At 35.9% G+C, this 23,878-nt stretch overlaps 3 protein-coding genes across 3 annotated transcripts; all 3 read right to left on the bottom strand.

The window, feature by feature from the left end:
* Positions 1-1,508: 1,508 nt before the first annotated feature.
* Positions 1,509-3,225, bottom strand: LOC147286597 (eukaryotic translation initiation factor 5-like). The gene has a single exon (XM_086240326.1). It carries the CDS (start codon positions 3,071-3,073, stop codon positions 1,769-1,771), a length of 1,305 nt encoding a protein of 434 aa, XP_086096452.1. The 5' UTR covers positions 3,074-3,225; the 3' UTR covers positions 1,509-1,768.
* Positions 3,226-14,522: 11,297 nt separating this feature from the next.
* Positions 14,523-19,160, bottom strand: AR401 (S-adenosyl-L-methionine-dependent methyltransferases superfamily protein). The gene is made up of 7 exons (XM_086241598.1): positions 18,820-19,160; positions 18,176-18,301; positions 17,079-17,279; positions 16,193-16,289; positions 15,490-15,593; positions 15,292-15,343; positions 14,523-14,884 (listed from the first exon to the last, which is right to left on the bottom strand). Exons 1-7 carry the CDS (start codon positions 19,035-19,037, stop codon positions 14,657-14,659), a joined length of 1,026 nt encoding a protein of 341 aa, XP_086097724.1. The 5' UTR covers positions 19,038-19,160; the 3' UTR covers positions 14,523-14,656.
* Positions 19,161-22,233: 3,073 nt separating this feature from the next.
* On the bottom strand, positions 22,234-22,974 carry LOC147286595 (uncharacterized). Its single transcript, XM_086240793.1, has 2 exons — positions 22,656-22,974; positions 22,234-22,469 (listed from the first exon to the last, which is right to left on the bottom strand). The coding sequence occupies exons 1-2, from the start codon at positions 22,972-22,974 to the stop codon at positions 22,234-22,236; spliced, it is 555 nt and encodes a 184-aa protein (XP_086096919.1).
* Positions 22,975-23,878: the final 904 nt, after the last annotated feature.

Raw genomic sequence — 23,878 nt, 5'->3', positions numbered from 1 at the left:
AAGATTCAATTAAAAGCGAATGAGCGGCTAGGATGTATTAGTCGCCCAAAATCTTCCTCCCAGACGTCTGGCAGCAGAGCACTACTGTATATATATAATTCTACTTTCATATTCTTCAGTACACTTCTTAAGTTATTATATATTTAGGTCCACTAGTACATATATTTGTGCACCTTGAGGTAACCAAAAATTGTCACTTTGTTTATAATAACCAACTTGACAGTACACATGTTTAAAGTTTGAATGAACATCTGACTAACAATTTATTTAAAAATTTTACTTTTAGAAATGGAACAACATTTTGTTGGACGATGCCCATTGCACTGAAGAACAATATTGGGAGAGTCAAGCTAAAACTTTGAGTGGCTTCCTAAGTCATATAAAGAGGGTGATCATCGTTAACTGTAACAGAAATATGGTCTATGACAATGTGATTAATTTCACAAGGTTTTTGCTTCAACATGGAAGACACTTGCAAAAAATGATTCTTAGTTATATGGATGCCAAAAATCTATCTCTTTGGGAAGATAAGATTGATTTAATAGAGGGATTCCCCCGAGCGTCAGCTGATGTCAAAATTTTAGTTAATTCTTGGTGCGAGATTTACTATAGGAACTTGTGGTGGGATGAGTAATCTCAAATTAGTTGTCTAGAGCTCAAAGATGTGGATGTTTTCGAAATGGATATAAACAGCTAGTCACATATTCATTCAACAACTGCGACAATTACTGAAAATTGTTCGATCCAGCGCTTTCCTCCCCTGAGATCACCTCTCATATAGAGAAACTTGTTTTTGACTATCTGGCCAATGTTAGTGTGGTGGACATTCATAGTACAGTCAATCTGTTTTACCGGATCATCCCAAGTTCAAGACTTTTACATAGACTCTGGCTCTCTCCAGGTTAATTTACCTATTTGTTTTATTGTCTACTAGTTTGAGGACTCGTATAATTTTCAGAAAACATGCATTTACTTGGTAGATTTTCTCCTTCAAGCTAGAAGGTATTGACTTTTGAGGGAGATCATATTTGTCTATAATGTACATGCATATATTATATGGACTGGAATTTGCTTACTTGGACGTATTATATGGACTTATGATGCTCATTTTATCTATGCATATGCAGGTTCTATCAAAAATATGTTTTAAACTTTAAAGGTGGTCTACCATATTCATTTGTGAAACTTAAGACCTTGCGAATTAGTACTAGTTAAAGATAGCTCACCAGCTCATTCTTCACATGCTTAAGTACCTACAAATTGCTTATTGAATTAGGGACGGGCTATTGAACACTTTGCCAGCTCTAAGCCTCCAAGTAAAGTGGTCTACTTGTGGCAAATTTGAATAAGATACCATAGCACAAGTTAGGCAAGCCATCGCATTGAAGTGTCAAGAAAATACAATCGAATTACTTCTGCACTAAACTAGATGCAGAAACATAACAATAGAAGTTGAGACTTGAAATGGGTCGGGTGAAGTTGAGACTTAAGATGGATCAAGACTAGACTAAGAAAGCCATTATTTGATATTTGATTGAAGGCAACAAGATCGATCCCCTGCGCATCAGCATTTAATTACAATCATTTGCAACCAACTCCAATAAAAAACAACTGAAAATTTTGGTCAAAGTAGCAAGGTTCTCAACACTGGTAAACTCATAACAAAGCCACCAGACAACTCTTTATTCCTTTTCCAGGTGACACTTTATTGGCAACGACACGACACCACCAAGCAAAAATAAATTTAAAAAAAAAAAAGTAGAAAACTCTATTCCTCTTCTGTTTCTGATTCAGCACTCTGGAGCCAATCAACAAAGGGTTTAGCATTCTTCCAAATCTTGGAGTCCTTGCTGTCTCCCTTTAGTCCACTTCCATACCACTGCATTATGTATTCTTCCTCCAAGACATCAGCATCATAGAGTGATTTCAAAACCTGAGCAACTTCCTTCAAGGCACTTGGACCTGAATTCCCACAAAAGCCTTCAATTGTTTGAAGCAAGAGCAACTGGGATCCCTCAACCTCAGCAACAGCTTCAGCAAGGTAGTTTATCTTCTTGGCCACCTCATTTGCAAACCCTTTGTCAAGGCCACCAAAAAGTGCCTCAAACAGAGCGGTAATTTTTTCCTTAGCAGACCCAGAGAGTGATCCAAGAAGTGATCGCAATTTTTTGGCTGAAACACCTTTATCCAGATTTGCTTTCAACTCATCCTTAAGTGTTACCCGAGCAGTGGAGTTCCCATTCTCCACACTATTATTTGATTTTGTTGTTTTGGCCTTCTCTGGTTCATTGGTGGAAAGCATTACCATATCAGCTGTCGCAGCACTCAATTGTTCTTGAATCCGTTGACGAGCTGCTTCTAGAGATGTATCAGTTTGCCACTCAACATCATCATCAACTTCCTTCTCATCGCCCTGGCTGTGAGTAGGAGATGTACGATCCTCATCAGAGCCACTTGTTTTCTTTTTTGAAGAGCTGGCTTTTACAGGACCCTCCTTAGCAGAGGAAGTGCCCTTCTTCTTTGTCTCTTTCTTCAGTTTTTTTTGCTCCTCATCAGCAGCCTCACCTTCTTTCAGTCGTTCCTTCTCAGCCCTTCTCATTGCCTTCTTATCTTTGGATCCCTTTTTTTGCTCAGGTGGGTTCTTAATAATGAAAGTAGTGAGTTTGTCCCTCATGTCCACATCAGACAAATAACCACATGCAGCACATTTCAGTTGAATCATTTGAGTTTTGGTAATCAATATCTCTGTTTCCGGATTTCTACATCCATAACACTGGACAAATTTTTTAATGAAGTTCTCAAGGAGGCCAGCTAGCTTAGCAGTGTCATGAGATCCATTGACAATAGAAGTTCCAGTTTTCTCATCAAATTTTGACTGCGCTCCAAGTTCACACCCAAAATACTTTGTAGTGTAAGAAGCTGGTCGTGCCAAAGCCTTTGCAATATCAACCATGTTGACTATATTTGTCTTGATGCCATTTCCTCGACCCTCAATTTTGGTAATCATTTTGGGCATCTTATACCTGTAGAAGGCATCATCACTGTTCCCAGCACCTATGTTCAATAAAGCCATCTTGACTTCAGCTCAGAAATCAGAAAGAAGATATCAGAGGAAGGAGATTCTGGAATTCAAAGTGTAGACAGCAGCAATATCGTCTTCTAGATTTTTCCGGACAAGAGAAAATTGATCCTCTGCAGTTATGGAAGGTTGCAACCAGTAGCAACCATGAAACTCAGGGAATTCCTGGTGGTATGGTATCCGATGCATACAGCCAATTCCTTTTGATAAGGGTCTGTTCCTTTTTCTTGACGAAGGACAATACTCTCCAAGCAACCCAATAGTTCCCAAATAGAGAATGGCCTTCTCGGACATAAAAGAAACTTCCACTTTGACAACTACACCTTGAAAATCTAAAGATACCAAATAATAAACCTGCAAGTTTCCAAAATTGAGAATTCTGAGCATTAAAATTTGAAATTAAAAAAAAAAAAAAAACTGATACAGATTAAAGTGTCAATGAAAAAAACCGTGAAAGGAGCACCATGTAAAGAATGGGCATAATTTTCCATCTCTCAAACAACAATAGCTCAGAAGAGCAACCCACTATGTTATGATTACCATGGTAATGAAGATCACAAATAAAGAAAATAATACAAAGGCACTAGCAAGTAGTAAATCTAAATTCCCAATAGCTTATTACAAATCCAAAGGTAAGAGAGATTTCACATGAAATTTTCCCATTCAGTTTCATGTCATCTCACTGTTGTAAAATGAAAACTAAACAAATCAAAAAAATCCATCAGTTGTATATAACTATGCAGGGTAGTGTTCAAAAGTTATGAATTACTTTATACGAAAAACTGAAACTAATATAAGAACGAACATATTATATGATCAGCTTCGAATTCAACTATAATCATCATCGCAGCAGCTCAATCAAACCCCAACAAAATCCCAAAATCCAATACAAATATATCAATCAATCTAATATCTATTTACAATTAAAGAACCCACTTCAAATCCCTAACATAAAAATAACAGAGATTCCTAAAATCTGTGAATAATAGAAACTCAATTGGATTCAAAACAGATAGCAGACAACAAACAATATTCAAAATCAAACCAAAATTACAATGGTAGATGAATGCTGAACTAAGGGTCTTACCTGCAAACCAATATAGGTCGAACTTTAGAAGGGAGAAAGCGAAGCGTTTTAGAGAGAGAAAGTGATGGGAATTAGGGTTTGGAGTGTGGCTAGAGAACGGTGGCTTTGCTATCTCTTGTTTATATATAGCTGGATAGCGTGACACAGCAGTTGTCACGTGTTGCAACGACTAGATTTGGTGGTACGAAATTTATTTATTTTTATTAAACTTTTTGGGTATCATTTATCAAAAATAAAACTTGTCGGCTCTTTTTAGATTTTTATTATTGAATAGTTCAATGAACAAAAACAAAGTTTGGATTTTGGGTATCATTTACCAAAAATAAAACTTGTCGGCTCTTTTTAGATTTTTATTATTGAATAGTTCAATGAACAAAAACAAAGTTTGGATTTTTATTATTAACCAGACCCGTTGGTTCTCTTAATCCAGATTTCATATGTGATTTTTCTCTTTTATTTAAGGCGTAGCTGTTATCTTTTTTTTTCTTTTAGTTATTTTCATGCATAATATTTAAGAGAAATTATTTTATGTATTCGATACACCGTTACATAATGTAATTAATCCAACGTGTCATAATATGAATGAATATTATTAATATTATACTCTACTAATATAAATATACCGTTTAATTATACTCTTATATATTGGATTAGTTACACCATAAAACGGTATATCGGATACACCTAATAATTTTTCCACTATTTGAAATTTAACTTAATTACAACCATAGCTCATTTTTTTTTTTTAATAACTTGCACACCCTTAATTTTAACAATTGCTATCTCCATTTAACCATTAAAGGGGCTATGAAAGATTGTCCAGTTCTGTTCTAATCGAGTAGAGACATGAAAGCAGATCAAAGAAGACCACAAACTATGAAAAAGACAACCGAGTCTTGTTGTTGTTAACAGTGTTGATGCTGGTGGCGCATCGGGAAGGGAGGGTTAAGTGGCCCGACTTCTTTTTAATTTTAATTATATTTTATTTTAAAAATTTTACATTCATTTGTTTAAAGAGAAATTTAACCTGGTGACATATTTAGAAATATGATAAACTAGCTGCAGCACATCCAAACTCAACTAGGGATGGCAACGGGGTGGGTTCAGGGCGGGTTTGCCAATACCATACCCGCCCCATCGGGTAATCGGGTCCCCATCGGGGGTATTCGGGGCCCCTATTATTTTTAAAAAAATAATTTTTTTTATTAATAACATATCAAATTAATATAAATATATAATATAATAGATGAAATACATTAAAATTCATCATATTATATTACAATAACACTAAATCATAAAGAGAACACTATTAAATTTTAAAGATATGCAATAAAAATTAAGAAAATAAATTAAAATATAATTATGTAATATAATATTTTTATTAAACGGGTATACGGGGCGGGGCGGGGATGGGGATGGTATTACCATACCCGCTTAATCGGGGCGGGTCCCCACGGGGATTTTCGGGGGCGGGGAATTTTGCCATCCCTAAACTCAACCAACTTATCTGTCAAATTTCTGATATCTCTTTTTGAGTTTCACCTATTGGTGGTGATTGCTTCACCTTCGATTGTGATTTTGCTTGAACTTTATGCTCAGATCTGGAGGATTCTCCCTTTATTCTCCTCTTATTTTCTCATCTCCAAACATCGGGTCGTCGCTACTTTAGCCAGTCCCCACCTCCCGGCTAGTCGTCTTCATCACATTCGAGGCTATTCTTGGATCTTCGACGATGATGGTTGAATCTTGGTTGTTGCAAAAGCGAATCGATCACTATATCATTGGAAGATGTGTGCTTCAACAAGGGTGTTCGCACCTCTTCCTTGGCTCTTTGCCTTTATGTGTCTCTCAGGCGCCTTTTGTGGCTATGGTTTCTATTCAGTGCTGTGGGGATGAGAACTTGGGGCTTTTGTGGGCTTCTCTGCTCCCTTCCACCTCATGGTGGCTGTGGTTTTTGCCTTCTAATCCATGGTGGCGCGGTTCTCTTGAACCACCCATTTTGCCCAGGATTAGGACTTTTGCTTGAATGGGCTTATTTGTTTGGGCTTTTTGTCAATTGTTTATGTTGTTATGATGGGTCTTTGAGCCCTAGCTTTGTACTTTTTGTGCCTTTTAGGCTCTTTTAATGCATTGCTTTTGTTCGACCCAAAAAAAAAAAAAAATTAGCAAAACAAATAACTTAAATCTACAACACAAAGAACTCGATCAAATCTAAACCCAGTAAAATATACAAACCTAATTGCCAAAAGAGAGCAACTTGAGCACCCAAAAAAATTCAATAAATTATAGCATCTAAAAAAAATGAGAAAGAGCTCAACTCCATTAACCCAAACTGGAATTTAGTTTGGCTCCCCTTATTCCTTCAACAATTATGGTTCCTGCAAATTAATTTAACAAGAAAAGTGTACAAATAATTTGTTTTTAATCAATTTGAGGGTTACAGTATTTGTTTTATTCTTTATCAAAGAATACCCTAATTTGATCTCCAATGGTAAGTTTGATCCAGTGGTGATGAGAACTTGTTATTGGATCGAACGGTTGAACCTTCAAATCTTCTTACTTTGTAGGGATTTGATGATGAAGTCAATATTGAAGGGGTCATTGAGGCTTAATCTTGATCAATCTTGGACCACAAGAAGTGTGTCACGTAGTGAGTGTTCTTTGACTTTGGTGGTGAAGGAATTGGCACATGCATATTGATCTCGGTGATTATCCACAAGCTTGATGAAGAACTTTGAGTATTTAGGTGAGTGCAAACTCGATTTCAATTATCAAACCATATAATGGAACGAATTGCGCGCAATACATATATCCTGATCTTTTCAATTTATTTTCAACAAAAAAGTAGATATATATCACCTTAAGAATGGCCGGGTATACCATGATTATGTATGTAAAATTTGGTACGCAATTTTTAGAGTAGATATCATCGATCGAACTTCATATACCAGTAAAGTTTACTGACAAGTGTGATACATACATTTATCTACCACGCACGTACAGCTAGCACTTTCCATTTTTATGGACCACTACAGCACTCTCTCCATGTTATATGTTTAATAATTTCTAATGATCATAATCTTCATGGACCACCAAACAAGAGCTAGCTAGCAATCTTAACCATCCCCCAGACAACCCATTCTTAGCGATGGAAAAGGTTTTACACCATATATTTCTAGTTTCATAAGCAAGAGATATAGACTCATTCAAATAAGAAAGTCATTACTTTTAAAAAAATAAGAACATACATATTTTTTGTGTAACACTTGGAAACACAATTCGATTATCAGAGCCGTTTTAATGATGTCATATATATATATATATATAAACTCTTTAGATAGCATGAGAGGCATACAAAGAAACCATATTTGTATAAGATTATAGCAAACATACTGCAAAAGATACACATGGGTACCGTATTGATCGATGGAGAAAAAAAATTTCTCACAACATTTAACCATGGTGTAGTATTATCATTACATTCAACATATGTCTGCCACATTCTATACTATTATAAAAAGTTAATCGATAATCATAGTTAACTTTATCACACGTGACACTTATAGAGTGAGATATATATAGTAATTAATGCTAGAACATGCATGGTGAAATGTGGAGTCTAGATCCTCTCATAATTTTGATTATGATTTAACATTTAATGCCAAGGCTCATTAGAAATTTAAAAGTTATAATGTGTTTTTGAGCACTATATAGATATACTAAACTCTAAAGAAAATGGGAGAGCTCTTAGATTTCTAATGAACCAATGAGATTATATATTAAGGATAGCCAAGACAAGGAGATATCCAAATTCTAAAGGGGAGTCAAATTGTTCTTTTCTTGGGGGGTTCTTAGGAGTAAGAGTTTATGTTATATAAAAAGAAAAAAAAAATGTCGTTTCGGATGTCGTTTATATCACCCAATCGATCTTTATTATATATGAAACAGCATTGACTTATAAGAGCCAGCTTACTATGGTCATTAATGTATCCAAATACATAACTCCAAGAATCCGATCAAACGCTAGTTGTCTTGTCTGTGGCTCTGCCAATTTTGACCACTAGGTGAAATATTAACATATATATAATATTGTTCTCATACACTATCCAGATGTTGTTTATTGCCAATGACCATCTCACCCTTTTTCGCCACTAGAGCTAATCCAAAGGGTAAGTTGACTTTTCATTAGACATTTAACACGCGTGTTATAGAGGGCCCTTTCAATAAGGGATCTCTCATTTAGTGTTAAATGAGGGATCACCTTATGGGGCCCACACGAGTCGTTTTGTATTAATCCGAACCTTTCATTTTTTATATCTCAATTGATAGATCATCCCTGCAAAAAATCAGCCAAATCAGAAATCGTTTACCCGTTCGATTAAGCGGTCAAAGTTTAGGTGTTTATAGAGGAATTTGTTATTCGTTCATTTGTTTTAAACTTTGACCGCTTAAACGAACAGGTAAACGATTTCCGATTTAACTGATTTTTTGCAGGGATGATCTATCAATGGAGATGTAAAAAATGGACGGTTCGGATTAACACAAAACGACTCGTGTGGACCACACAGGGTGATCTCTCATTTAACACTAAATAAAGAATCCCTTATTAAAAAGGCCCCTGTATATATATATATATACAAACCTAAGTCTAACACGGCTAGGGCTGGCGTTTAGAATATGTTGACCGGCAATTACGTACACCAGCTATACGACCTTTATATATATGTGTGTGTATAACAAACAAGCATATACAACATACACAAAGAAAGGTGCATAGGATCTGTACTTTTCCACTTACTCCAGTCTCCAGGTTACATTCTTCTGGTTAGAGAAGCCGGCTATAATATAAGAAAACGCACCTCATTCTCATCCTACATATCACAAAACTCTGCAGAAACCCTTCTCTTTCTGTGCTTCTGTTAGTAAAATATACACAAGCTAGTTTTCTCGATCTTTCTTTTTCTTTATTTTTTTCCTCTTCTTTTGGTACCTATAGATAGATATATAATTTTATAGAAATTAATTAAGCAACCCGGCCATGGCTTCTTCTCTACGTTCTTGTTTCTCATCTACTCCTTTACAGCTAACTAACAAGAGCGGTACTAATCGTCATATCATTCAAATTATAAGAGCTCAGAGCTTAGATGAAGGTAACTCGATCTCAATCCCCACTTCTGTTATTTTGAACAGGCCGGAGTGTATATGTCATATATGTGGCCTATAATTAAAGAGAGATAAAAATATCCATATTAATTAATTGCCTTTTTCCCTTCGGCAGTAGGTGTGAAGTTAAACAAGAACATATCAAAATTTTCCTTTTTCCCTTCGGCAGTAGGTGTGAAGTATATGTGGCCCATCTTCTATTCCATTATGGGTGATGGGATGAGGGGGATAGAGTCCGTCTTTTGCTCCATCATCACTCTATCCAAACTCCTTCAAACCATTTATGTTTAGAGACCAACGTCCTAAGAGTTTGATTTGTTTTTTTTATTTTTTTGATGAATATGCAACAACTACGTAATTAGCAGCTTCCATTGCTTATTAAAATAACTTGAGTATGTTATTGTCTTTACATTATAATTAATTGAATTCAACTAATTTAGATGTACATGTTTTAAACTTCAACAGGTAGATCACCAAGGAATATTGTAGATGCAAATTTGAGTGTTCTAAGACAGAATATGAAACTGGTTAAGATGAAGGAGAGACTTGAGAAATGTTGCAAACTTCAACATATTGGTTGGAATTATGCACCTGGTTATAATTACCAACTCAGAAGAGCAAGAGAGGTCTCAAGCTTCTTTGAGCACATAAGTTTGGTCTGTGTCACTCTTGGTTTTACCTGTTTTAGTGGTACTCTCTGCCTCTTCCTTGTTTCAATCTTTGTTCATTTGAATCAATAATATGAACCGTCTTTGGGAAAATAACAAATGTACATATATATATATATATCTCCCTCTCTCTCTCTCTCTCAGAAACTTTCCCAGAAGTCACAGCATACTCACATATTCACTACTCTTCTTAATTCCTTCAGCTTCTTCTTCATTTTTTATATTTAATTGGGGGGCAGGTTAATTATAAGAGTCCGTTAATAAATAGGTACTGACAACTTTTTTTCTTAATCAAACACACACAAAGCTCCATTATTTCTTTGTGGGCCACATTCTATAAAAATCCAACAACTCATTCTTCTTTTGCGGGCCACATGCTACAAACTTGCTAGATCCCTGCGCAACCTTGTTTCACCTGCATCTACACTTAATCTGCAGTTTCACATGCATCTACACATGATCTGCAGTTGCAACTTCAATAAATTGCAATTTCAATTCACTTACAGTGTTCCAGAAATTGCAGTTTCAGAACTGAGCTTAAAAAAAAAAACTACAGTTTCAGAAACTGCAATTAGTAACTGCAACTGCAAGTCTACAATAAACTGCAGTTCACTTGCAATTAGTAACTGCAACTGCAAGCTTGCAACTCTAATAAACTGCAGTTTCAGAAACAGCAGTTAGTAGCGTTTCAGAAATTGCAGTTTCAGAACTGAGCTTAAAAAAAAACTGCAGTTTCAGAAACTGCAGTTAGTAACTGCAACTGCAAGTCTGCAATAAACTGCAGTTTCACTTGCAATTAGTAACTGCAACTGCAAACTTGCAACTCTAATAAACTGCAGTTTCAGAAACTGCAGTTAGTAACTGCAACTCTAATAAACTGCAGTTTCAGTTCACATACAACGTTCCAGAAATTGCAGTTTCAGAAACTGAGCTTAAAAAAAAAAAAATCAAGAACTTTCTACTGATAAGAAATCAAAGTAGGAGTCTACCACGAGCTGTGATCATGCACAATCGAGGAGAAGCCGGAGTGGTCAGAGCATATCCAAAAGGCTTCGATCGAGCTCGATGCAGATCCATTGCTTCTTGGTCAGTGTTGAGATTTTCAAGGTCGTTGATAGCAGCGCTGCTCGTGGTGGTGGTATTCGTCCTAGAGGTGCTTGCTCCGCGAAGAACAAGAACAAGAAGAACAAGAAGATGGTGAAGAGGAAAGAAAAGAGAGACATAGCGGGGAGAGAGAGAAAAGAAAGAGAAAGGCAAAAAGAAAATAAAATGACAATTGATCAGATTTTCAAAATAAGCTACCTAAGCTACAACTTATCTTGTTGTTAAATAAAATTAATTGGTGTATTGGAGAGTAAAAATAATAAGTAAAAGGTAGATTAGGATAATTAATTCTAATTATAATTGACTTAGTGGCGGTGACATTGATCTCACGGAGTCACAGGCAGGTACTTGTAACCATCGAGGGAATGTGGCTTCACGTTAATAATCTTTATTTTTAGGACCACAGCACTCCATGTGGTGGGGTGGGGTGGGGTGGGTTGGGAATGCTGTACTATCGGGTGAGGATGATGTTTTTCCATCCAATTTTATGTTCATAAGGATATTTTTGTGAATTCTCATGAAAAATCATTAAAAAAACCTTATCTAAAAAAAATTAAGAAATGAAATCAACTAATCAAATTAAAAAAAAAAATTAAAATTGAATAAAAAAACATCATCCCCACCCGATGGTTCAGCATCCCCACGGACCCCACCCCACCACTGACCACACCCCGACTACGTCATTGTAACCCGACTATGTCCCCAACCGAGCCGACTGTCAAGATTGTGGACGGTTACAGACCGGCGACACCGCAAACCGAGGCCCTTGGGGCGGGCTGTTTGGGTCCTAAACCGACCCACCGGAACCGATGCCCACCCATAGTTGACAGTGACAACAAACCAATTCTTTAATTTTAATTTTTATCGTATATCTTTTGAATATTTTTTTTATGGTTGACTGAGCACTATTTGCATTGTAAATAACATTTTCATCAGAAATGGCAGTGTTATTTGCTCCTCTTATAATTTTAAGCCTGGCGGAAGACCCTTCTCTTTTGTCTCATCCCTCAAAGTTGTGTAAAAACTTTGACCAACTTATAGCTGTTATACTGTATCTGTGCTGTGAAAGAAGAGTAAAAGAAATGAAACATACAGCAGAAATCAGTGATCACAGCCCAAGCTAGGGTTTGTTTTGCCGGAATTGGACTTGGAGAATGGTCATGAGATTCTTTTATCATATTTGGTAAAGACAACTTGGTAATGGGTTAGTTTTTACATAAGAATAAGAGAAATTATTCTGTATAATCGATATATTAACGCATGGTATAATAAGTCTATGTGTTATAATATGAATAAATGTTATTAATATTATATTTTACTAATATAAACACATCGTCTAATAATGTCCTTAAAACGTTAAATTGATTATACCATATAAGAGTATATTAGTTATTCCCTATAATTTTTCTAGAAATAAATATCCATGAAATAGAAAAATGAGAAATCATGAGCCCGTTTTAAGTTTGTCATTCCTATTTGACAGAATTGAGTTAAAAAAATCTCTGAAGGACTGAATGTATTGCTCATCATCTCATGTTTCCACAAATTGAAAATAATATTTGCAAAAGAAGACGAGCAAAGGCCTAGAGAGCTCTTGAAGAGCTTTGTTGCAAACTTACAAGATTAAAAGAGATGAGAACTGTGGAGCGACTAGTCGATCAGTAAGTCCTATAAAGATTATAATTAACGAAGCGTGAAAACAGCCAAGAGGTGTAGAAGTCTAAATGTAACTTGTCTTTCAAAAAGTTTTTTTACCTTATTCTCGGCAATGCTAAGCCTAGAAGTTCTTAAGTATGAATTATGTGAGATTGGTGTAACAATCACTTAAATCAATCACATACTAAACAGCCTACATGTTTCTAATTAGCACACTAGGTTAAGAAAAGTTTGTATCAGTTTATGTGAATTACAATTCAAAGCGGAGTTGACTAAGGAAAATACTCGGTCAACAAGCCTTCAAGCAAGCTTTCCAGATTTTATGCGCAAATACATTAATTTACAGCTTAAATCAACACCAAATTAAAGCAAATAATTCACATCATCAAGGATACAGCTAACATGTTGTAACTTGTAAGGCTCAAAAAACAGATATTAAACATAAATTCAGGCAGAAGACCAAAATTAGCACAGAGATTTTTTGGTGGTTCATCTCATCCCCTTGCCTACATCCATCCCCAGTTTCCTGGGCTAGCACAAATCCACTCATTTCAAATGGGTTTGAACCCAAAAACCTTACAAACGTCAACACAACTACACAAAGCACTGTAACAAAACTCATTCCAAGACTTCAAACACCAAATCACGGCACGCTCAACAAACACAACACTAGGCTCAATCCTAAACACTTAACCCTGTAAGTGGTTCGTCGAAATACAAGAAGGATTTAAAGAATTTTCTTACAGTAATGGTGCCAAGTGCAGAGAACACAAAATAAAAGAGAAACCCTCAACGCAGAAAATCTCTCAAAAATGAGTTGAAACTGTGTCAAATAAAACAACACAAGCACCCACGGAAAGACAGATGTGTGGTTCAATTGAAAAAAAATAGAGAGGAGTGGTCGACTGCGCAAGAATGCGGTTGACTCCACAAAGCAGGAGCCAACCAGATACACATGTTAAAAAGGGTTAAAGGGATTTGGCGTCTGTTAAGAAATCACCAGAGGAATGCATTAAAAGAGAAGGCTCGGTCAACTGAGCCACTGAGGCAGTCGAACAGGACTACTGACATGGCAGGGTTGATATGTTAATTTTTTACAACTTAATTTTCATCCTAACTCAGTAACTCTAGTTCAATCCATTATAGTCATCCCTAGTCTTTTTGTTTGGTCACACATCAGTCCTAGTCTAAAAGCATGTAAACTAAACTGCATGTGCAAACTCTACGTAGGGTTAATGCTAAATTGCTAACTATGTGAGCCAAATTAGTTCATATCTTGGTGCAGTCCAATTCATCTCGAGACTTCTTCATGCTAGGACCGCACAGCTAAGAGTACCCTGAGGAATTTGCTAGCCTTTATCAACAGAGGTCTTGTGATTTTTCCCGCAAGGTTTTCCATGTACTGTGGGAGTGGGAAAGCATGGAGAGGAAAGTCGAAAGGAAGGGGTAGAAAGGAAAAGGAGAAAAAGAAAAATAATATTTTATTCTTTTCAATCTTTATTTAAATTTTAATTAAAAACATAAATAGATATTATAGATCATGTGTGAGTAAAATACTTAGTGCAGTAGAATTACCAAATAAATTTTGGGTTCATCTCTTAATAGAAAGTAATTCAATTCCAAAGAATAGAGGAAAGGACACTCACTATTATGTAACACAGACCAATATACATTCATACAGGCTAGTTACAATAAAATGTACCTTTTCTCTATTTAGTTTTGCATAACTAGCAGAAACCCAGATAAAGAAGAAATAGCTTAAAATGAATCAGAAAATTTCATGGTTTTCAAACAAATAAAAGAACTTACAGAAGTCAGTACACATCACTTTCTCAGCGTGCACACAAATGCATGAACTATATTTGACCATTTAACTATAACCCGCAAGGACTAATGATTTCAATTCCGAAGAAATGCCAAAGTGGCAACACGTGATCCTTCAGATCCACCAAACATGAATGTCGGATATGTGCGGACATGACTAAGGTATTGAAACTGAGGAGGATCTCTGCATGCTTCTTGATCCTTTGGCTTTTGATATTCCTGGGTTACACCAATCCTTCTTTGATTGAAACTTTCCACTTCTTGCGCCAATTCATCTTTTGTGCTGTTACATGATGTGATCACCTACAATGGTGTCCCGCAAGGAGAAATATCAGGTGATATTGAAAGAAATAAAAAAAGAAACTTCACAAAGAGAGGTTAAAAATAATAATAAGGATTGTGGCACAAATGTTAAAATCTTATGTATTTGGGAGTGTTTTTGGCAGTGCCAAAAGAACTTTCAAAATAATCAAAAGCACTTACAGCATTTGGCAGAAATGAACAAAAATGCTTTTGGGGATACATAAGCACTTTTAGGCGCTTTCTAAATATCAGGAAGCACTTGGATTTTTAATGAAATTTCTTCTATGATTCTAGCAAAAGCTCTACTAAGTAAAAGTGTTTCCTACATAAGCACTTCCAAACATGTCCTAAATGAAGGTAAGTGCAATTTTGAGTAACAAGTATTAAGCCAAAGTGAAGATGCTCACTAATATTCCACCAGGAGCCACCAATTTAGAAACTGAATCCCAATACATCACCCTGTATAACAAAAACACAATTAAATGGACTACACATCACAAATCATTCATAGAGAAACAGAGGAATTTTCGATCAGCAAACAGATAAGAAAAGAGTAATAATATTAGCAGAACAAATGCAGCATTGCAGACTATGCTGATTTTTACCTTTTGATACGACCATCTGGATGCAATCCAATGGCATCTAAGGTTCCTTTGTCCATGACAAGCTGAAACTGCCGTTCCAACTTTGTCTCTAGAACATCATCAACCTAAAAAACAAGTGTAAGTGGCATACAAATTTAATTTAAATAGTAAAAGGAAAAAAAAAGAAGAGTACTGAAGGTAACAGTTTACACAACAAGCTATGATTCCGAAGCAATTACAGAAATTCAACTTCTTATAAGTCATTGTTCCTACATTGCTTCTATAGATATAATTTCAATTAACGGAAAGTCTGGCAAGTTTACCATAGACAATAATGCATATTTGATGATTTAAATTAGAAGATTCAATGCAAATTGTCCATAAAATATTGTTTGACATGGGATCTGACAAGGATTCTTCTTATTTTTTGTCCCAAATTTTCAAGTTGAGTGGGGGAGCATGAAAAAGATTTAAAGAACGAATATTATCTGACATTGAAGTTCCAAACCAAATTGTTGTTCTGCAGATACAAGAAAGAAAAAAAAAACACACCACAAAATTATCAAGGAGAATAGGTAATAGAAGAGAAAGTCCACTTCATAAAACATCATCCATCGAATATATAGGAACTTCACAAAAGATTATAGAAGACACTAGGTTATAATTTTGATGCATTTCAAAGTTTAGGATACCAGAAAAAATTGGCCAATAAAAAAAGGCATACCGAAAAATTAATATTGGGTAATCCATCACGATCAGCAAGGCTTCGAGCAAGGTCAATCGCCCCTTCACTATAATCAATTCCTGTTAAATCAGAAAACCTGAACCAAAAACACCAAGAATTTCATTCACTATGGTGTCTACAATCATTTGGAAAAAACAAATGAAATTTCAGTCCTTGACTAAAATTGCATGAAATCTTGGACTGACAACTTTGTTTACGACACTCCCACCCCCTAATCCCCCCCAAGCCTACAACAAAAAAACAAAATGAAAAGACATTCATGAGCCATAGTTTTTGTGGTTTGAAGATTAAATATAGAAAGATCAATTTAATTGACTTTAGTCAGTCTGTTAGGTTTAGCAACGCATGTATTGAACACAAAATTATAACCCTCAGTTATTAAAAATAAATCTAAGTAAAAAAGTCAACCTAAATTATAATTTTAATAAAGTTAATTTCTAAGCTTGCATTTGCACCTAATATAAGTAAAAAAAATTTCTTGCATCCTTCATCACAAACTCTTAAAGACTAAGCCAATGAACTGGTAAAACAATTTATATATGATCATTCACTAAACATTATGAATAAATATTTAAGGACATACACTTCCATCAAGTTTGTTAGCAGTTTATCTTAGATTTTAAATTTTCTTCACTGCTACATCATTCAATGGAATCTAATCGAACATTTTCACTTTAACCTTGTGTCCATATACATGCCGACACCCGCCTTTATGGGCAACTGGTCATCTGCTGAAACCCTACCATCTCCAATCTAAGCATTCCAATTTGATTATCCTAATTTTGCATTGTACATGCTTTCATGCAGAACTTTCATTTTAATCCAGCATATAATAGCAGAGCAAATTCAAATAATGAAATAATACCCCTGCTTAGAAAGTTCTTGAAGAAGCAATCCATTGCCAGTCCCAATGTCAAGTACACTCCAACCCGAAAGATACTTATCGCCATGTTCAACAGGATCAGACTTGATACTATCGACATGATTTGGCATGCGACCTTGAGAGATATCAATGCATAAGCTTTTGGTCCAAGAGGCGACAACTTCCATGACATCAGCTCCAAACCTGCAGAAACAGAGGGAGAAAACCATTAAATTCCCTGGGTCATACACTATTTACTTATTTTAATGGAAGGGGAACTAAAAATATCTATTTTTTCATCAAAAAAATAATAAGTACCAGTTGAAAAACTTCAATTAATCATAACCAAAACTGATTCGGATGCCCATAATATTTTAATATTTCATAAGAAACTTAGGTATAAATATTTGCTTTCAGAATGTTATTTAATAGCTTTTCCTTTCAACTATTAGTCCCTTTGCACTTTAGGGGGCTCTACTAAACTCCCAGGAAGAATAATTTTCCCTTCTCTTTTTTTTTTTTGTTGACAAGTAAACGAAATAATTAAAAAGAAAGGTTTTCCTTCCCTCTCCCACTAAGGCACTTAGGCTAAATAATCTTGTATGCTTCTCCCAATTCCATAATTTCTAAGAAAGCTCAAGCTTTACATATAAGGAAACCACAAGGATTGAAAGGGATCAAACAAATCGTAAGAACCTAGCTCAAAAATCCTGGTGATCTTATGACTAGAAAATAAAACGGCTAAAACAAAGAATTTGGAAGTCAACCACAGAAGCCTTTAGACAGTATATAAAGTAGTCCAAATTAGAGATTTTGAATGCAAAAGTTTTGTACATAGTGATTCTCTACCAAGTACCAAAATGATTCTCTCAATTATGAAGTTCACACGACTGAGGATTGTTCTCCCACACACAATGAATATTGCTTTAAACTCTTATTTTTTAAGAACCCATTATAAGTATTCCAACTTCAAACAACCATCGATGTGCATACAGCATGACAAGATTTTCTTAATAATCAATTATTATGTCTAATCCTTTAGCTCATGAATATCGCTAAAAAGTAAAAGCCAAATGAATTGTATCTATACAGCTGCTTACCAAACTTCACCAGAATGACCATGCTCACGAAAATTTACCAACTCATCTGCATATGCAGAATCCCAATAACTCTGAAGACCTAGCATTGATGTCACCCCTTCAGCATCCGGTTCCTCCTTGTCAGAACTGCACAGATACAACACACAACATTAAACACTAAGCATATCATTACATTAAAAATTATTCATACCATTACATTAAAAATTATTCATACCATTACATTAAACACAATACATAAGAGAAAATAATTAGTTCATAAACTAATAGTCTAGCTCTTCCTGTAAAGTCAGAGTTAAATCAAAGGTTGTAAGACCGGACCAGACTGCCGGATTGGCCAGTAGCCCGAACCAGCTATCAGTCTGCTAAGTTTAAAAAACCCAAAAAATATGAACCAGCGGATAAATCGCCATCCGGCTGAACCATTCGCGGTTCACAGAAACCGACCCAATTTATTTTTTACTGTGTTACTCAGAAAATCTCATCAAACAATGCACAAACCTAGAGTTCATACACAAGTATATGTATTTCAGTACATACTCTAAGCCTAAATACATTAAACCATGCAAAAACCGGTTTTTCTTAGGGATTAGTATTTTATTTGCAACATTTTCTGGCAAACCAAACAGGAAGCGGAGGAAGCAAACCTGTAATCAGAGGGGGCGCGGAGGTGAGCGACGGAGAGGGCCTCGGCGGCGTCGGCGTGGCGCTGGTCGTCGTCGAGAGTGCTGCCGTAGTCGCTCTTGATGGACCATGAGTCGGCGGCGACGGAGCGGTCGTCGTCGGAGACGAGATCGGCCGGAGTTGCTCGGGTCTGCTGCGATAGCTCCGACGAGTCATCGGGCCCCAATCGGATTCCAGCCATGGCTACAGAAACTGTGTATTGGAGGAAAACCCAGAGAGAGAGAGAGAGAAAAGGATGGTCCTGTAGTGACACTGACTACTGAGGAATCGACGTGACCAAACGTGGATGGATTGTGCTCTGGTGGACTTTTTTGGGTTCGGTTAGGCCTTCTACTTAACCCAATTTTTTGTGACAAATAGTGCTGAAATTAATTTATCTCTCCAATTGTGTTGAGATCCATTTTTGGGTCTTAATATTTTATATTTATTTAAAATATAACTAATATTTATTAAGAGATGTTTAATATATAATTTATAACTCAAATGTTTATAAAAATTATACTATTGGTATTATTTTATGAGATTTTTAAAATAAGGTCAATATTAAATATATTATAAAGATTGAAGTTTATGAAAAAAAACTATGAATGGTTTATGATATATATATATTTTTTTTTTTTTTAAAAAAATATGGCCATCGGAGAGGATGTGGGATTTTTTTAAAAATGTCTGAAATTTTTTGGGATTTTCTACTATTTATTCAAATTTTTGTCATTTTTTAAAACATTTTTACGAGTTTTTGTTTTTAAAAAAGGTTTCGGAGTGATATGGGTTGTTGATTTCCAACGATCTAGTAATCTAGACGCTTCATTTCAAAAAAACCAATCAAGAGCCATTTCGGATTAATTAGAGCCGTTGATCCGCCAAAGGTCAAATAAGAAAAGTCGTTCGTGCCTCACACGCGCGCGCTAGGGATTGGTCAACTTCAGACGACATGCAAGGCTCGGTCATGCAGTGGTTTCAGTCGGCTTCTCTCTCCTCCTTTTCTCTTCACGTGGTGTGCCAACACATTTTGAGTTTCACCACAAAATGGGTTCAGTGTAACCCCTATTTGGGTCACAATTTGGGTCTCAGGGGCTTTTAGGTTACACTTTTCGGTCTATAGTGGCATGTTGTAACCTATTTGGTGTCTAAAATGGGTTTTTGAGTCACACTTTCCGGCTGCATAGTGGTAGGCCTTAGGCCTTCTACTTTTTTGGGTGCTTGAGATTCATTTTGAGTCTTAGTATTTTATACTTATTTAAAATATGGCTAATATTGATTAAGTGATGTTTAATTTATAATTTATAACTCAAATAATTATAAAAATTATACCATTGGTTTTATTTTAATAAAATCTTTAAAATAAAGTCAATATTGAATATATTTAGATTTATAATTTTATTACACAAATTATAATTTATATATTTTCTCTCCACCAACGGTCTTTCAAGTTGTTTGGTATATTGAACATTTGAAATGCATAAAAATGAGTCATCAAAACACAATTCATTTTAGCATGATGATACGAATGATGACAAACATATAAAGGAAACTACATTAAAATAACCAAATACTAGAACAAGTACATAAAATTAACAATAACAACACCCAAAACAAAGAAACGATGATACATTTTTTTTTTTTTGGTGGAATGCATCCACGACATTCTTTAATGGTTCCCACGGGTGGCCTCGGGCGAATCACGAATGTTCACGTAAACATTCTTATAATTAAAGCAATATGAGATATTCGTTTTGGCTTTACAATCGGCACATGGTTGAATGCCCTTCTCGCAAGTGCATGAAACTGGATCTAGGCATTTGGGTATTGACAGGCGCAGGTCCTGCTTTAAACAATAGTGGCACAATGGTCCATTTCCTTCATGTTCGCACATACAGTATTGCATTATTGGGTCGTTGAAAAATCAGGCAATACAAACCTTATAATTTGGATTATAATAATTGAGACCGTTGCACTTACACCTCGAGTCATCGACGGGTCGCATGAAGCTCTCATCGAGGGCTTGCCTAGAGGAGGAAGCCATTTATAACGATAATGATGTGGATGCGTACCAGTTAAAGCTTGATATTTATAGAGGAAAAAAGTATGGCTTGCTTATTGGATTCCTTGCTGGATTCACATATACTCGAATCTTCCATGTGAAGCAACAGTGTTGTGCATTAATATATAGTATTGTTATTATTTGAGTGAATTATTACTCAGACATGTGATGGTTGTGTCACGTTAAGTCTGCTAAAATAAATCAATGCCTTTATTTCATTTCACGAACTATAACCGACAAACACAAACTGAAAGGAAGATAATTAAACTCGAATTTGAAACATAAAGCAACATACTTAAACGACAAACACAAAGACAAACACCCTCGTATCTAAACGTGTTGAATCTTGTCTCAATCGAAAGTTTGACCTGTGATTTTCCATACTCTTTAAACGCCTTTCATCCTACGCCCACCCCTTCTTGGAATTTCTTGTCTAATTCAATTTTGTATTCGTCAGACTCCTTGTAAACCTTAAATGCACGAATGTACGTGTTTTTCTCCATATCCTGCTCCAACTCCGCCTTTCTGCCAATGGCGACTGCCCTCGCATGTCGCATTCCATATTTGATACGTCTTTCCGAGGCCGAGTCAGGCATGAAGTCATTATCCAAATTATCGTCCTCCATTTTGTATAATGGAGAAGGTGAAGCCCTTGCCTTTGTCTTCCTAGATGCTGAAGTTGTGTTCTTCATCTTCCTAGATGATGAAGCCATCGTTGCTCCTTATATATTTGAGTGGTGTAGTTATATAGTGATGAAAGCTTGGTATTTATAAAGAAAATATTATGTCATCTTATAAGAATATGCTCATCAAATACAATAACAGTGGAACACATTAAAGGTAAAAAATTCAAAGCCAAACTCACAAGTACAAAAGTAGAAAGTAAACATAAAGCAACACATTTAACAACGACAACGCATGAAACACACTAAAGATAAACATAACATACGATAATTTCAACAACACTGATGGACATTCATTATTCCGAACTCAACCACGTGTTTAGACATGAGGTTCGTTCCCTTCTCGGATCTAAACGTGTTCAATCAGATCGACTTTTAGGGATGCGTTGAGTACACGGTGCATGACCAAATTCTGACGAGCATTCAACTCAGGTAATGATAATGGCGGTTGTCCGGGTGAACATGGTTGTAAACCTTTGTATTCTTGTTCAGCCCTCCTGGTGATGTCTACTTGGTCTATTGGGTCATCAATACAATCGTCTAGGGCACTCATTCTCCACAATCATATTGTACAATATTATGCATGTCTTCATGATATACCCGAGGTCAATCAGTTCCCAATAACGAGCATGTCATTTTATAACCTGTCACTAAGCTTTTAGAATCTCAAACGCCCTCTCCACATCCTTCCGATAATCCTCTTGTCGCATAGCAAACAACTTGTGTTCATCTAAAACAGGAATGTGCAATGAAGGAATAAGAGTTGTCCATTGAGGGTAGATCTCGTTTGCAAGATAGTATGAGAATGTGTATTGTGTCTCATTCACTGTGAATCTTGCCTTGTGATTACGGCCAGAAATCTCATAATCAAATAGATGCAAACAGTCTAGCACGATGATGTCATTATTAGAACTAGGAAATTCAAAATTTGCATGTCATATCCATGTGTCAAACGAGGCAACTGCTTCAAGGATAATATTTGGGACACAAAAATGCCCATGATAATGAGCTTGCTCGACTATTGGGCAATTTTGCCACACCTAATGCATGCAATCCAAGCTACCAAGCATACCTGGAAATCCTCTCCGGCTCCCTTTTTGCAAAAGTTTTCTCATATCAATCGCAGTAGGCGCACGGGGATACTCTGGCCCGTAGATATCCGTGATGGCTTTCACGAAATTCTTGAATGATTGTCGTATGGTTATTTGGCTAATAGTCAGCATCTCCGAAACCAGGTCAAATGGAATGCCATATGACATCACCTTCAGGGCCGTAGTTATTTTTTGATGAGTAGTACAGCCCATCCTACCGATGGCGTCGGGTCTTGGACGAAAATACTCATCATGGAGGTAAACAACTTCGAGAATCCTATTAAATAACGGTTGGTCCATGCGGTATCACCTGTGGAAAGTCACGGTGTCCTCGATTGGCGCGGGGATGAAATAGTTCTCCATAAGATGTTCGTGGCCAACTTCCCTATCGCAGTGTGTGTAACGATGATTTGAAGATGTACCGCCATGCCTTGGATGTCCGGCAACTATAGTATGACCTATGGACATAATCATACGCCCCACCATCTCACTACTTTCTTCTTTCCTATCATAAGCACTATCAGAGTCTGACTCTGAAGAGGAAGATGAATACACGTATAAAAAATTCATCTTTGTGTTTATGGAATAAGATATTATCCTAAAAATATAGTGAGTGTAACATGATAAATATAGTAGTATTTATAAAGAAGCCATAGACTTTCGAGATAAAGATTGAATGATCCACATTCATTTGCTTTATGATGGTATAGTCTTTTCATGTAGTATGATTGGGTAGTCTTGTACAACAGTAGGTCTGCCATGCAGTAATGGCAACATGCATTAGTCATACCAACTATTGCATAAATAAATGTTTATGCATTAGACTTCCCGCAATAATGGTGGGTGTCCAATGCTAGGTGGGAAACGCTAAGATTAATTAACAAATATATTAATTAACAAGATTAACATACAAAATACAATTTAACGGAAAATGTAAACTTGAAATACTTAAAATACAAACAAACTTCAATTAAAAGCAAATATTTCAAATACAAACCTAGTTCAATATAAGAAAAAAATGCAAACATAAATCTAAGTTGAATTCTAATTGTTAGGCGAGTACTCCTGGTTTGACTGATTGAGGTTGAAAAGATCTAGGTGGTATCTAGACGGAGTGTACTCCGAGCTTTGGCTAGCCCGCATCTGCTCTTTACTATGACTTCAGCTTGTTTTTCCTCCCAATAAACTTGTTGCATGTCATTCA

Source organism: Dryas octopetala, chromosome 4, assembly GCF_963921425.1.
Source record: "Dryas octopetala chromosome 4, drDryOcto1.1, whole genome shotgun sequence".
Taxonomy (NCBI): Eukaryota; Viridiplantae; Streptophyta; class Magnoliopsida; order Rosales; family Rosaceae; genus Dryas; species Dryas octopetala.
The sequence above is the reverse complement of the archived record's forward strand: the minus strand, read 5'-3'. Positions and strand labels throughout refer to the sequence as shown.